General features: G+C 36.0%; 2 protein-coding genes across 2 annotated transcripts in view; one reads left to right on the forward strand and one right to left on the reverse strand.

Annotated features, from left to right (window-relative positions):
- bic (bicaudal) overlaps window positions 1-2463 on the reverse strand; it is a 156359-nt gene extending 153896 nt beyond the window's left edge. Inside the window, exon 1 of the mRNA XM_090371739.1 lies at window positions 2399-2463. The gene's annotated coding sequence lies outside the window, so the exon portion shown is untranslated. The remainder of the gene's footprint in view (window positions 1-2398) is intronic.
- A 244-nt stretch (window positions 2464-2707) lies between these two features.
- Nasp (Nuclear autoantigenic sperm protein) overlaps window positions 2708-16006 on the forward strand; it is a 161780-nt gene continuing 148481 nt past the window's right edge. Inside the window, exon 1 of the mRNA XM_090372344.1 lies at window positions 2708-2865. Within this exon, the coding sequence (XP_090228470.1) occupies window positions 2810-2865 (56 nt within the window). The 5' untranslated portion in view covers window positions 2708-2809. The remainder of the gene's footprint in view (window positions 2866-16006) is intronic.

Genomic DNA, 16006 nt, shown 5'->3' on the forward strand with positions numbered 1-16006 from the left:
GAACGATAGTGTTAATTGTGTTCCTATAAACCCTCGTGCAATAAACAACAGGCCCTATGGGAAAAATCGGGTTAGGTGCCGACCACCCAAGATTGAACACACATTTTATTGCTTTTCTTTTTCTCTCTGAGTGTGCAGTGTCGTTACCAGGACGCTTCCTTTTCACACCTTGACTCGTTTTTAGGGAATAAAGCACAATTACAAAACGAGGAGGCACCCTTGATACGCATAAGCTGCGCGCATGTAGCAACTGAATAAACAACACCATAAAGGCAGAGATACACTATTAACACCTCACATTTCTAGGGGGTTACTACCATAAAACAATAAAAATCCAGTTGTGTTTCTGCTAGTGGAATCTGTTATAAACTGGTAGTAAACTCGATCTAATTGCATACCGATAGCTGGAATTGTGTTGGTTTTTACGTTATTATGGTGAAATGTGTTTCCCCTTCACTGATATAAAAAACATAAAAGCAGCAAAGTTGAATTTTGTTCATCTTTGGCTCTCACTCTCCGCCGTCCCACCGTATATCGATAACATATGAAAACGACCTTGAAGATAGTGGGCGGCAGCGTTGCCAAACGAAAAAATCAAGAACCGCGTAACTCCGAGTTCGCGTAAGTCGGGGTAGCGTAAGTCGGGGTATTACTGTATTGTAATTTTTTAGTAATAAATATAATTTTTAAAATGTCCTCATCTTAAAAACTAAAAAGTCTTAGTTTTTTCCTAGTATTTGAATTCTAGATCTGGTAATCCAACCATTTATTCCAGCCGTAACTTGCCCTAGTCCACACTGTTCCAACCTGTGTACAGGCGCCTCCGTAGCCAGGTGGGAAGGAGCAGCAGTGCGTAGCACATCTTTCTTGATTAGACCGGGGTTCGAGCCCATCACCACCAAATACGGAGGATGTGGAAAGGTCAGGGAATGACCACCGCATATCTCGGAGCAATATGGCCTTAGTTGCTAATGCTCCTAAAAAAAAAACCAAAAACCAAAACCATCCAACCTGTACAACAATCTTTTATGTGGAATGGTGCCAAAAACGCTGCTGAAATTTAACTATTTTCTGTCAAAATTATTCTTCACATCCATTCTCTTGTTATTGCATCATAATGTCCTATCTGAGTGGTCAGACGAAATCACCTATTAAAAAATCCATGCTGTGACTGCATGGATTTGTTAAGACATTCCTGTCTAGATAATCCTGCATTCCTTTAACCAGTGCTAACATAATCCCATAATTTCTGTGGAACAGAGGTCAGGCTAAGAAATCTAATTACTCAGTCACCCTTTGACCCCCCCACCCCCCGCACAATCTGAGGATAGGATACAGCAAATAAACCAGAGAACACACAATTTTTAGACGTATTAAATATGGCACAATATGGCCTAAGTTGCTGATGTGCCTAGAACAACCAGCCATCATAATCAGCGATAGTCGAAATGGGCACTTCATTTCTTTTCATGTCTGGCAAAGTAATATTGAGGTGAGGGTTAAAAAAATAATTCTAAAGCGAGAAAACTACAAGTAATTGTACTTTTTTGAATGTACGCAATTTATGAAGATATTAGCTGGCGCAGCATTGTGTGTAATTAAAGCCACAAACAACAACAAAAAAAAACAGATACGCAACACATAATTTAATAAATAATATTACTTAGAAAAACTAATAAGTCACTTTATAAGTTAATATATTAATTTTTGATATTATAGTATTAATTTATTTGCATTCAAAAACTAAGCCTGGAACCGCACCCGACCAGAGAAAGGCAAAATTTCTGAAGGCCCGACTCGCACTTCAGGGTAACCCGTGGGCACCCGATCCGATATTACAGATGCCTTCTCTTTGGAAAGCAAAGTAAAGTAATTTCAATATTGCTCAACGTGACATGAAAATTTAGTTTTCCAGAAACAGAAGCACTGCTTTCAAATGCAGTGTTTAGGCCCACTGGATCAAGGTGTGCCCCGTTTTTAAAATAAAAGGAAAATAATAAACATTGGGACAATGAATATTTGAGGCTTCCAACAAAATATATACTGGCAAACAAAAAATACTCTTTTTAGATCAAAAATTCATAGTCATGAACATAATCCTAATACTGCATCAGGCGAGAGAAATAAATAATAAATTTCTATCAAAGTTACTGCACTACACAAGTGATCCACATAGTCTCATTCGGGAAACAATAAGGTTACATTGAGTTTTTATTACAAGATTCACTAGGCCACGAGACTTCATTAGGCTTAACTACTAAACTAAAGTAAAAACAAGAATATGGGAAACACGAATACCACGAGTTTTACAAATGTGCTATTATTCCGAAGTTAATTTTTTTTTTTTAATTCATATCGCTCGTTTATAAAATTTAATAACTTTAAACACCACACTCACCGTATTTTGTTCCAAGATACACAACACACGAGGGAAATATGGCACCACACTCCACCACCAGGGAAATATACTCATTCTCGTTCCCAATATTACTATTTACTTTTTTATGTTTAAAAGAAGAAAACTTTCTAATTTATTTTGTATTGATATTACTCAGTTCTGTTGAAATGAGTTTATTTAAACTTGGCTTTAATCAATGTACAATTATTTCTCAGTGACGTCACAAGTACTTTTATATTTCACAAAGGGCGCGAAATGGCTGTTTTCTGTATGGTTTTTAAAATTGTCTGCGAATTAAGTTATGTTAGTGTCCTTCTGTTTATATGCTGAAATTAACTTGCTAGCGGTATTGTAAGTTTTAAAACTACATATCTTGAACTTCACTGATATTCCAAAAAAAGAAATAAAACGATGGCGCAATCTGTTAGTCCTAATAATCCTAACAATTCAAATGTGTCCAGAGAAAGGTAAACAGTATATTTTTTTGTTACTATAAGGTATTATGATACATATATTTACATCCCTCCCACCCATGTAATGTAATCATGACGGGCAAAAAATAAAAAAAAACGTGCTCACTTTCAACAGTTGATTTTCATTAGAGAAGTACTAGTTTGAATCACTCACTTGGTTTTTTTTTAGGAGAATTGTGCATATATCATCCCTAGCTGTGGTGTTGAGAGGCTAATATGTATTATGATACTGAAGAGTACTTTCTAGTAGTAAGGTAGATGTGTGGTTTGTATAATATATGAACCTTGGGGATATGAATCTAGAATAAGAGCGAGTGCCTAGGTAAAAATTCCCACAAGAATGAAAAAAATAGTAATAATAAAGTAAATACAGCCTACACGTATAATAGGGATGCTCCATGAAATAGCATCCAAAGAGGTTGTTAATTAGGTGATTTGAGTGGAATAATACAAACAATAATATAATAAAACAAAAAAAAACACGAATAATGTATTCTAAAAATAAAATAATACAGAACGATATAAAAAGTAGACCATTCTAAAGCTTACCTAGCTATGAACATTTAATGTTACAAAAAGAGTTGTTACTAAAAAGTGTATAAATGAAAGCAGAGCCAGTCCAGTAGTTCATAGGACCAAGGTACAAGAATAAAGTTTTGTTCATCTGGTTTTCCTTACAAGTAGGAACCTGACAGGTGGCTTTTTTATTATTATTATTTTTTTAAACTCACTTTCTGGGAAAAGATTTTTTTTTTTTTTTTTTTTTTTAAATTCTTCTTGGAGTATAACTAATATTTCATCTTTTAGATTGCATATTTTTTAGTTTTTATTGTGAGAATATAGTCTTCCATATTTTCATTTATATTAGTCAAAATTATTAAACAATCTTTTAAAAATGTCATTTATGACCTTTAAAAACCATTGATAGCTAAGATCACTTGGGCAAATAATTACAGAATAGAAAAAAACATTCAAGTCTAAGCATCTTAATGTCAATACTGGTCATGTTCCCCCACTAGTTACTACGAAGGAATGTAATGTGTGACTAGATAGGTTCTTTCATGCAACACAAGAACCGGGAATATGATTTTTAAAAAAATCAAAAACCATACCATGTAATAACTTGTTTGTATTTAGGAATGTTCAGAAATCCATAAAAATTTCAAAAAATCAAATCCAAAAGGTGACAGATTCCAGAATGCATTCTACATTTATGCAATTGCTTTATTTAGACCTTAACCGTAACTTTTATTTTGAAAGGTATGGATATACACACACACACACACACACACACCTCAGTTTCCCATTCAGCCCTATGTATATTGCATCCTGACAGAATTTTAATGGAAAGATTATAGCTTGTTATACAGGGCAGTTCAAAGTATGTACAAAAAATTCAAAGAAAATAGTCATATAAGCATGTTTCTGATTCTGAATGGTTATGGAGCTATGTCTGAATGCTAATTATAAATTGTGTGTGTGCATGCCATGTACTTAGTATAAATAAACATTTTACTTGATATGTATTGCATATTATTATTAATTTTTTTAATTATTTTATTATTATTTTTTTTACCATTGAAAACTCCATAGTGATTTTCTAAAATTCAAAACAGACATAGCACCATAACTATACACAATAAGCTGTTTTGCCCAACTTTGTCAACTTGTTTTTTTTATTTACATAACTTGTCAGTTGAGTTACAAGTGAATTGACAGAAATTTAAGTTATGTTTTGATTATGAGTGACAGCATTTCTCTATATTTTTAAATCCAGTAATCTCCCTGGGCATTCAGAATTGATTATTATATGAATTAGACCAGCCCTTGATTGAAGAGTTCCTCAGTACCAGCAAGGAAAAAGATGGACCAAACTTTAATTCCTGTATGCTGGACTTCTAAATTGTCATTTCAAACTTGCTTTCGCTTATTTCACTTTAATTACAACTGGGTTCAAATGAAATGTGTAACATGACCATTCATGTATATAATTTTCTTGTAGAGTTTTTGTGTCTTCTTCCACTTCTCTCGTTTCCTATTGCTATGAATTTAAGTGAGCTGGGAAATTATTTTGAGAATAGAATGCTTCTCTGTGCTGTGTTTTGCCATTTTTATTGTCTAAGAATACTATTTGTGCTCTAGTGACAGAACTAGGACTTGCACAAATTTTAGAAATGGCTATTTTATTCACAAGTTGACCTAAAGTTACTAATATTGTTTTTAGTTGTCATCAGCAGGAATTCAAATCTATTATTCATTAAAAACTTGAATAATAGACTCCTTTTTGGCTGTATTATGTGATTAAAAGCAATGTTAGTAAACTTAGGTCAACTTGTGGATGAGAAACCTGTTTCTAAAGTGAATGATCCCAAGCTTGTCCCTTAGGGGCTCAATAACATTCTTTTCTCAAACTATTTCAATATTTATGTCTAAATAGTGCCCCACATCTTTAGTAAATTTGGGAAATTATTTTATTTTTTGATAACGAGACTGCTATTAGAAAAGGTTATTTCTTACTGTTCGTGTGAAAGAGAAAGAACAGAGTTTGTGTATTATGTCAAATTATTTTTTTATGACCTGAAAATATTGAATTCTACATGTAATACAACACGACGTGCCCGTGTCTTTTTTTGCAGCTGTGGCTGAAGAGTTAAATCACTGAGCTGTTTACAGACAAATTTCATTAGACAGTTATAATTATTGTTTAGCTGCAATTCCACTGTATGATCTGCATATAATACCTCTTATTCTGGTTTCATGTTTATCTAGTTTTGTTAATTTTACTTCTTTGTAACGAGACACCTATTAGCAAAGATATTATTTCTTACTGTTTGTGCATAAGAGAAAGAACAGAGTTTATATGTGTATTATGTCAAATTATTTTTTGACTAGAACAATGGCTTTTAAAGGGAAAAATACAGTGAGAACAAAAATAGTTATAGACAATAAAATATTAGAACAAGTAAAACGTTTTAAATATCTAGGATGTGATATAACATATGATGTCGAAAAAGATATGAACCAGAAATTGGCGAAATTTCAAAATATATGTGGAACAATAAAAAGAACTCTGGCTAAGAAAACAAGGAAAGAAACACATTTGAAATTTTACAAAGTAATGGCAATACCAACACTTTTTTATGGTTCTAAAACATGGATACCAAAACAAAGAGACATTAATAGAGTACAAGCTGCAGAAATGAAATTTTTAAGATATGTTAAAGGATGTACAGAATTAGATAAAGTACCAAATGTAAATATTAGAAAAGAATTAAAGATTTACTCAATTAATGGAAAAATTATAGAATATAGACAAAGATGGAACGAACATGTAGAAAGAATGGAAGATAATAGATTCCCTAAATTAGTTTATACATATAGAGCAAAAGGAAAAAGAGACAGAGGAAGACCAAAGAAGATGGGCAGACCTCTTTGAGATCGGAACAGGCGGATCGCCTAATCCTTGAAGGAAGATAAGATAAGACTTCTTTGCAATTTAAGCTTGTTCTGATGTTGATGGTACAAGCAGCATTAACTACAAAATTGCATTTCCTTTTTGCAATAACTTTAGTTTTACTTTATACAAATAACAATGCATGTTATATCATAAAATTGTGTCTCTCTAGTAATTTACAAGTTAATTTGGGCTGTAAGTACATTTCTATTATAATAGAAATGTACTTACAATAATTCAGACACAGCATGGGTTTGTTAAGGGAAAGTCTTGTCTGACAAATTTGATAGGATATTATGATGTGGTTACAAAGGAACTGGATGCAAAAAATAATTTTGATATCATATACAGTCAGTCCTCGTATAGCACAATAGTTGCGTTCCTAGAAACCCTTGAATGCAAAATTGTGCAATATAAACAACAGGCCCTATGGGAAAAACAGGGTTAGGTGCCGACCACCCAAGATTGAACACACATTTGTAACCAAAACATTACCAAACACAATAAATAGTCATAATAAAATACTTACACATTTTATTACGAAATAAAATATTGCTACTGCTTTTACTTCTATCGTAAGCAAACTTATTTTTTGTTTGATTTTCTATCCAAACAGATGACAGCCGTTCCATCTCTACCAATTCTTTGTCTTAATCTAATGGATTTTAATTACACTTTGAGTTGTCCCTGCTATGAAAGTTGTTTTTATTTCCTCTGCATTCTTTCTAATTCTCGGCGTTGCCTCATTTATGTCTGTAGCGCGTGCAATATCACATGGTCTTTCATTTCACTCAAAGCATTTCACAATTTCATATTTTTTCTCTATTGACAGAGGCGGACTGGCCATAAGCCTTACCGGGGAAACCCCGGTAAGGCATATGGCCAAAATCACACCGGAGGCCGGTGTGATTTTGGCCATAAACCATAGAATGAGGCCACTATAAATTTTCCCGGGTAAGAATTTTTGACCCAGTCTGCCTCTGTTATCGATATTGCTTTTCTTTTTCTCTCTGAATCTGCAGTATCTTCACCAGGACGCTTCCTTTTCACACCTTTTAAGTATTTTACTCATTTTTAGGGAACAAAGCACAATTACAAAACGAGGAGGCACACTTGATACACATAAACAAAGCAGTAGCAACTGAATAAACAACACCATAAAGGCAGAGATACACTATTAACACCTCATATTTTACTAAAGCACATTTCTAGGGGTTACTACCATAAAACAATAAAAACAATTTCCAGTTGCGTTTCTGCCAGTGGAATCTGTTATAAACTGGTAGTAAACTCTATCTAATTGCATTTGCGATTATACTGATAGCTGGAATTGTGTTGGTTTTTACGTTATTATGGTGAAATCTGTTTCCCCTTTACTGATATAAAAAACAAATACATTTTCAGAATCTTCTCTTCATTCCTATCGTGTTGCGTTCGGTTGGGGTGATTCTGCGTTCGACTGCCGTTTCTTGTAAACACAAAGACGAATCGTGCATAAGCGAATTCGGTTAAATCGTGTATGATCGAATTTGTGTTGTGTAAACACGTGTTATACGAGGACTGACTGTATTTGGATTTCAGGAAAGCTTTTGACACTGATTTGCATGGAAGACTATTGTACAAATTGGAGCACAATGGTAAGTTGCTACAATGTATAAAAGGATGGTTAAGTGGGAGAAGACAGAGGGTGGTAATCAATGGGTGCTGCTCTTCTTGGACTAATGTTATCAGTGGAGTCCCACAGGGTTTGGTGTTAGGTCCACTATTGTTTTGTATATTTATCAATGATATTGATGAAGGTATATCAGGCTTAATGTCGAAGTTTTCAGATGATACAAAGGTTGGCAGGGTTGTTAATGGCAGTGTGCTACTGCAACAGGATCTAGATAATTTGGGCAGATGGGCTAAGAAGTGGCAACTGAAGTTTAACCTTGACAAATGCAAAGTACTGCATATGGGTAGAAGTAACCCCAGAGAAACGTACCAACTGTGTGGTACTACACTTAAGGTGGTAGAAAATGAAAAAGGCCTGGGAGTAATTATGCAGTCAGATATGAAGTTTTCTGAGCAATGCAGACAAGCTGCCAGGGTAGGTCATGGGGTTTTGTCAATGATATATAGGAATTTTGCTAGCAGGGAGAAGGATGTGATTGTCCCTCTGTATAAGGCAATGGTCAGGCCACGCCTTGAGTACTGCGTACAGGTCTGGAGGCCTCATTTTAGGAAGGATGTAGATTTACTTGAGCATACAGAGAAGGGCAACAAGATTGGTGAGGGGAATGAAGGGATCCTCTTACCAAGAGAGGCTTAAGTTCTGCAAATTGCAGTGGCTGGAGACTAGGCACCTGCGCGGTGATCTGATTGAGGTATATAAGGCCTTGAATGGGTTGAGCACGCTGAATTCTAATGAGATCCTTCCACTTGTTCAGATTAAGAACCTAAGGGGGCATAAATTCAAATTAAGAAAAGACATGTAGAATAGATGTACGGAAATTTGCCTTTTGCCAGCGGGTGGTTAATTGCTGGAACAAACTTCCATCTGTCGTTGTGGAAGTTGATAGGTTGAATAAATTTAAGGAGGAACTCGACAGGCATTTGGAGGGAATGGTGTGTGTTTTTTTTTTTTTTTTTGGCTGATGCTGCATAAGCTCATACACTTGCTTTCTTGCATCGCATGCCACTGCTACTACTATTCATGTAGCACTGGATATCTCAATTTCTAGGTGTAGCGATAAACTTGTTGATCTAGGCAACCTTCCAACCAGTATGACTCCTGATTACTTTCATCCTTCCACAATGACTGAATCTTTTATCCAGTTTGGTCAGCTTAGTACCATGTTGACAGCCCATCCTTGTTAATTCAGTCATCATATAGCTTGTTCTACTAACGGGTGACCATGAGAAGGTGAGAAATGGACATTTATTTGGGACCTCATGAGGGCATTCCCACTTGAATTATTATTTACGTACTGGAATAAGGCAAAGTTAATTTTTTTTCTGTATGGGTAAAAAAAAAAAAAAATACATGACATTGATCTGAAAAGGTACTATGATAATTAACATTCTTGCTGCTCTACCTATACTACAGGTTTCCAAAGTATGGAGTAGGCCTCTTTCAGGGGTATGCTTGGTATTTTGGGGGTGGAGGGAGCATGTTGTTTAGTTATCACAAGTACCTTCCAATAGAAGCACTGACAGTACCTCGGCAGAATTGTCATATCTATTTATTTGCACTTGTTTTGTGGGGGGGGGGGGCAAAATTAAGGATTGGTGCAGAGTAATAAAAGTTTGGGAACCTCTGATCCATTTATTAAATCAAACTGGGATTATCCACCGTTGTTTCAGTCTCAAGCAATTCTTGTGCAATTAGAGAGCATTTTTCTCTTCCATGACTGAGTTTTCCTTACTTTCTCTTTTATAAGCACGTTTCTGTTAAGTAGCTCCTACTGTCTTAATAGCACTAAGAAGAGAATCCAGAAGAAGGAAAGTACCTTTTACTTTAATTTTTAATTAGTCTTACTGACTGTTCTAACCTCTCGTTTGGTCACCAAGCGGCACAGCTCCTGCTTCCCCAGGGTGAGGAAGGTAACCTGGGTGGTAAAGACAAACCATCAGGGTCAATAGGAGCCAATATGGAATGGTTTTGTTTATGTTTAGTTCTGTTTTTCTACCTACAGGCATATCCTCTATCACCACATCGGAACACAGTGGAGTTGAACTGGCATTTCAGGTGCTGCCATTCATCAGAGACATACTTTATATACAATACTTATATTGTATATAAAGTATGAAGTTGTACCAAAATGTCTGGTACAACTTCTGCAGCTGGTGTTTGATCCCATTGTTGTCCTGTCATATTTCACATAAAAGATTCTTCTGCTCCTATGCTTATCTTCGATGACAGATTTCTAGACAACATCACATATCTCTATTAGGGATTACCCTAACTTGTAATCTCTCTTGGCATAAGCACATTCACAAATATTCTTTCCTATGCTCTTAAAAAAACCTGGATCTTCTCTTTTGTTCTCGGCATTACTTTTCTTCCAACCAACTGTTACAGCCCAGTAAGTGTTATTCTGGCTGTGGTGGCCATACTGAGTATAAAGAAAATTTATGAAGTCATTATCATAATCTAATTTGTGATGCTACAAACAGCCTATGCCGCCTACATGATAGGGTGGGGTGATCCATTTTGTTAGGAGCTCAAGTTGGAGGACAAATTAGCAAATTTGGTCATAGTAGACGTTTTTTTTTTTTTTTTTTTTAAATATTAAGGAATATCATCTGTTTTTGTATAAGACCTTAAATATTGATTGTTACTGATATAACCTGTATATCAGTAACAATTGGTGTGCATATAAGAAAAGGCCTGTATGCTTGTTTGCCTGGCACCTCCGTAGCCAGGTGGGAAGGAGCAGCAGTGCGTAGCACATGCTTCTTGATTATACCGGGGTTCTAGCCCGTCACCACCAAATACAGAGGATGCGGAAAGGTCAGGGAATGACCACCGCATATCCCGGAGCAATATGGCCTTAGTTGCTTATGCTCCTAAAAACCAAAAACAACAACAACAGCTTGTTTGCCTAAATTTTAGTATTCTACCATAGAGGAGATCTCTTGGAAGTTAGTAGCAATAGCTATGACTGTTATGGATGCTACAGTAACTTTAATATTGCACCAAGGAATTAATGCAAATTGCCAATCACTACACCTGAACTAGGATTGACAGCCTTAAAGCACTTCATTCAGGTCCCCTTGCAGATGCCTAGTTTCCAGACACCTCAATTTTCAGAATTGAATTGTTTAAGAGTATCCTTTTTGTTCCTGAGTAAGTGTTACTCTTCTCTCCACCCATTCCAACAAATTCACTTCTTGAAATGAGGCTTTCAGACCTGTACATACTACCAGTGTGCAGGCTAACCATTGCTTTGTACAAAAGGATAATCATCTCCTTGTTCCTGCTAACAAAATTCCTGTATATCATTGACAAAATCCCATTAAACTGTCCTAGCAGTCCATCTTCTTGTCGGACTGCACAATTATCTTCTCAGTCTTTTTCGTTTGCCATTATCCTGAATGTGGTACATATTTGGTATGTTATTCTGGAATTACTGCTACCCATATGCAGGACCTTGCATGTATGTGTTAGTTATTCTGAAATTATTTCTACCCATTTGCATTTGTCTTTACCTTGTCATTATCTCTACCTTGCATTTGTCAATGTTAAGCTTTAATTGCCACTTCTCAGCCTAATTTTTTTACATCTTTTTGCAGTAACATACCCAGATTACTGTCATTATCCATCCTGCCAACCTTCATATACCATCTGCAAATTTACACATTAAGCTTCATATACCCACAGAGTAGTAACATACAGAGCAAACACTCTTGTATTTACTACAAGATTTACTACATTATTGACTACAAGAGTAAACACTCTTGTAGTCAATAATGTTAACTCTGGTTAACTGTTAAAACACACAGAAATTGGGGATCACCAATGTGAAAGCTGAGAAACGACCTGCTGCATTGGGAAACTTTTCTGTTTTGCTAAATTAAAAATGCTCACTGATTAAAACTATAAAATTCACAAGAAATATCATTGTACAATAAAAAAATAATCCTATTAAGGACAGAATACTAACAAAATGTTATCACCATTTTCCAAGTGATATGAGTAGTTGAGAAGCAACATCATTGGTTGTCTTTCTCCCCCACTTCATAATGATTTATTCATAAATCACACCATGAGTCATTCCTGTATACATTAATTATTTTAAGGCAGACTGACAGATTAAAAGCAGTTAGTAGTATGGTATTATGCAAAATTATGATTATGTTTCACTAATATATAATAATCATACACTGTGCTGCTCATTTTCATGATTGGAAATAAGAAGCTCAAGGTTTTCAGCCACAAATAACTTCCATGGGGCATCTATACATTTAAATTTTTTTAAGTTGTGCCAAGCCAAGAGATAACATTAAGCACCATGTTTGAACAAAAGTCATTTAATGATAAGTAGAACAGGAAATCTCCATTAAATTAGATACTTAGTCATTCTATGGCTGATGGCCTTTCTTTATTCTTGTATTGATGTCTTACCTGCAGATGCTGTATTTACAACAGACTTTATATAGAAGATGGACATTTTGTTTGACTCACTAAATAATAGGACTTGAAACACCAGGAAAGAATATGATATAGTTACAAACTTCAAAAGCTATGCACAAAAACATATATAAGAAAAGATTAGCTTTATTAAGTCATGATACAGTGTTACTGAAAAAAAAAATAGGAATGTATTAGTTTTCCCTTAAGTCTTAACTTGGCAGTAGTGATGGGGAACCTCACAGGTTCCCTTCAAAAATAATGTTCCTGCATTAACCATTAATGAATGATTAAAAACCTTTAATTTTTCCTACCTTTCTAAATTCAGTCACACATTTACTGCAATAGTTTCTTTGGTGATTATTTTACAATTTTCATACAGACATATTGCATGAGAACCTGTCAAGTGCCCTGCCACTGTTATTGCTTATTTGTATTTTGCTTGAATGGCATGGTATCAGACAAGCACAGACTGTTTGTTCAAAGTTTCAGGTTACTTGTTTTTGCTCACCCACTAGGTTAGTAAACATATAAGAACAGTAACACAAAATTTGGTGTTCTGACAAAATGGCCACTACTCTGTGGAGTGGAGAGCAACATACATAGTTTCAAATTTTGCACAATGTGAAGGATGCCAAATTTTGAAATGTGCCTGAATATGGAAGTAACTAATAGTATGCTTCTTAATTTTTTTTAATAATATTTATATGCATAATAAGCAGAAAAGCTGATGCTATCAAGGCAGTGTTAGGTGGTTTGGAAATAGAAAACTGACTAAACAGACTAATAGATCAACAATAGTCACTGGCAGAGGTGAAAGTGATTCTTGCACTGCTACTATTGTAACAGGAAGCAGCCTGGAAAGCAAGGTGCTGGGGAATTCAAGGACTGATGGGGTCATCATAGAACAAGTAAATACATGAGCATGAGTAAATACAAGTAAATACATTTGTTAGGGTAACTAACACTAAGAACAAGTGCATGTATACTTGTACATACACCAGTGCTAAGATCATAGTAAATAAATTTGATGAATTTGAAGTACTGGTTAAGACATCAAATGTGGACTTTGTTGGGGGATATCAGAGAAGTGGTATCACAGAGATATAAGAAACGCCTAATTGAATATGGTGAATGCAATGTGTACAGAAAGGATGGGAAGGGAGGAGGGTTTATGCTCTTAGTTAAGAAAGAAATAAAATCTAAGGCAGCACATCCAGTTGACATGGGTGGACAGTGCAGTGTTGAGTCAGTTTGGTGTGACATAGGCTCTGATGAGGATATACTCTTATGAGTACATCCTCATCAGAGTCTATCCGACCCACCTAACAACAAGTGTTAGGTGGATCGGAAACTGGGAAAACTGCTAGCTTAGGGGAATACATACGTAGACTAATAGATCTTCAGAGAAATAGTGGGCCAGTAAATCAGAATGTCTTCTAATGGGAAATTTTAACTTTCAAATATTGACTGGAACTTGTCTATTGGTCACTAGCAAGACTTTCGTGAATTTATTGGATGGATTTTTACTACAGCAGCATGTTCGAGAGGCAACCAGAGGGAGTAATACTCTTGATCAGATTATCACCAGTAATCACATTGTATTGATGTGGGATGTACTTAAAGAGGTAAAGATGCTTACAGTGTAGAGGTGTCTATACAATGGAACCAACTATCGATGTTACCAACAGCAAATTCTAAATGGGAAGCATTCAAGGAATTAATTATGGAAGCTGCTAGGCTTTTCATACCAACTAAGAAATACTGTTCAAAGATTAGGCCTAAGCAGATGTTAGATGAAATAACGAGACTTGTGGCAGAGAAGAAAAATGCATGTGATGAATATAAATTATCAGGAGACACAGAAGCCTATGGTAGATATAAACTAGTCTGTAATCAAGTCACAAAGGAGGTTAGGCAAGCAAAAGAAGACTACGAGAAATCTTTGGCAAAGCATGTAAAGAAAAACAGCAAGCACTTCTTTACTTATATGAATTCTAGAAGGAAGGGGATGAATCAGATTAGTCCACTTAGATAAATGGTTCAGCTAATGATGATCCTGCTTGGGTAGCTGACAGATTGAAGGGGTATCTTGAATCTAATTTTAACAAGAGGAGTTCTCTAGCGAAGTGGAAGCAAAAAGTTTATTAAACCCTGACAGGGAGCTAAATAATTTTCTAATAACTGAGAGGAAAGTAGAAGAGAAATTATTGAAGTTAAACATAATAAATGCACCTGGTGTGGATGTTTTATTATGGAAGGCAGCAAAGGAAGTTAGCAAACTGTCAGCCTTCATTATGAGAGCATCCTTAGACTCAAGGGGGTCCCCATTGACTGGAGATGTGCAAATGTATCCCCAATTCACAAAGGAGGATCAAAAGGTGACATGTAATTACAGACCTGTTAGTTTAACTTCTGTTCCAGGAAAAATAATGGAGTCACTGGTTAAAGAAGTAATGCACGATTATCTAGACAAGGCTGCAATTATACTTGATACACAGTGTGGGTTAATTAATGGGAAATCTTATCTGACCAGTTTGATTGGATACTACGATGTGGTCACAAAGGAACTGCCGACTGGGCTAGCCAGGTGGGTAAAGTGCCTGCCTGGCAACCCAAAGGTCGCGGGTTCAAATCCCGCCTCGGGCTTGGATCAGAGTACTGCAAAAACCTTGGGAGGTGCACTATGGCCACAGACGCTGATGCACCAACAACTACCAAAAAAAAACAAAGGAACTGGATGCAAAATATAATTTTGTTATCATGTACAGTTATTCCCCGACTTACGTAAGCCCAAGTTACGTAATTTCGGAGTTATTATTATTACTAGCCATATAGTGCAAGGAAGCCTGAGGCTTATGCTGCACCAGCTAAAATAAATTACCAATTTACCCTGAGAAAGAGAGAGAAGTAGAAGGGAATCACCAAGAAAGAGAATAATGATGATATCCAGCTCAGGACCCTGGGTGTGCCAAGCCCATACTCACCAGATGTAAGCCCCTGGGGATGGCAAAGTGGGAACAGGAAAACCGAGGTCTGGTTACCAAAAGGTTTCTGCCACGGGTGGCAATGGTTAACCCAAAGCTACCTAAGTGGTATGCCCCTGGACTTTTTACAACATCTATATTGACAGATTATGGCTCCCTAAAGGCAAAACTAGCTTCCTTAGGGCTGACTGATTATCCAAACTGCACCTGTGGTGAGAGTGAAGACTAGGCACACATTCTATATGAATGTATAATTTATGACATCCCCAGAACACAGCTAATGGCATAGATTTGCCCCTTCCCATGGGAGAAGAACATCTGTTCATCATAGAAGAGGATAATTATAAAGCCTTTACAACCTTCACACAGCAAGTATTTGAAATGCACAGAACTATCCAAAGAATGGCAATCAGCCCCCCCCCCCCAGCAATTCAACAGTAACAGTTAAAGTTTCCCACCACACCCAAACAATGACTTGAAAACTTGGATAGCAGTATTCTTCGTCCAGACATGACAAAACTGGATTGAACTGAGTACCCCCCCCCCCCAGGACTACCCTGACATATGTGTGTGTGTGTG

This window comes from Mastigoproctus giganteus, chromosome 4 (assembly GCF_048544385.1).
Source record: "Mastigoproctus giganteus isolate SK-2022 chromosome 4, ASM4854438v1, whole genome shotgun sequence".
NCBI lineage: Eukaryota > Metazoa > Arthropoda > Arachnida > Uropygi > Thelyphonidae > Mastigoproctus > Mastigoproctus giganteus.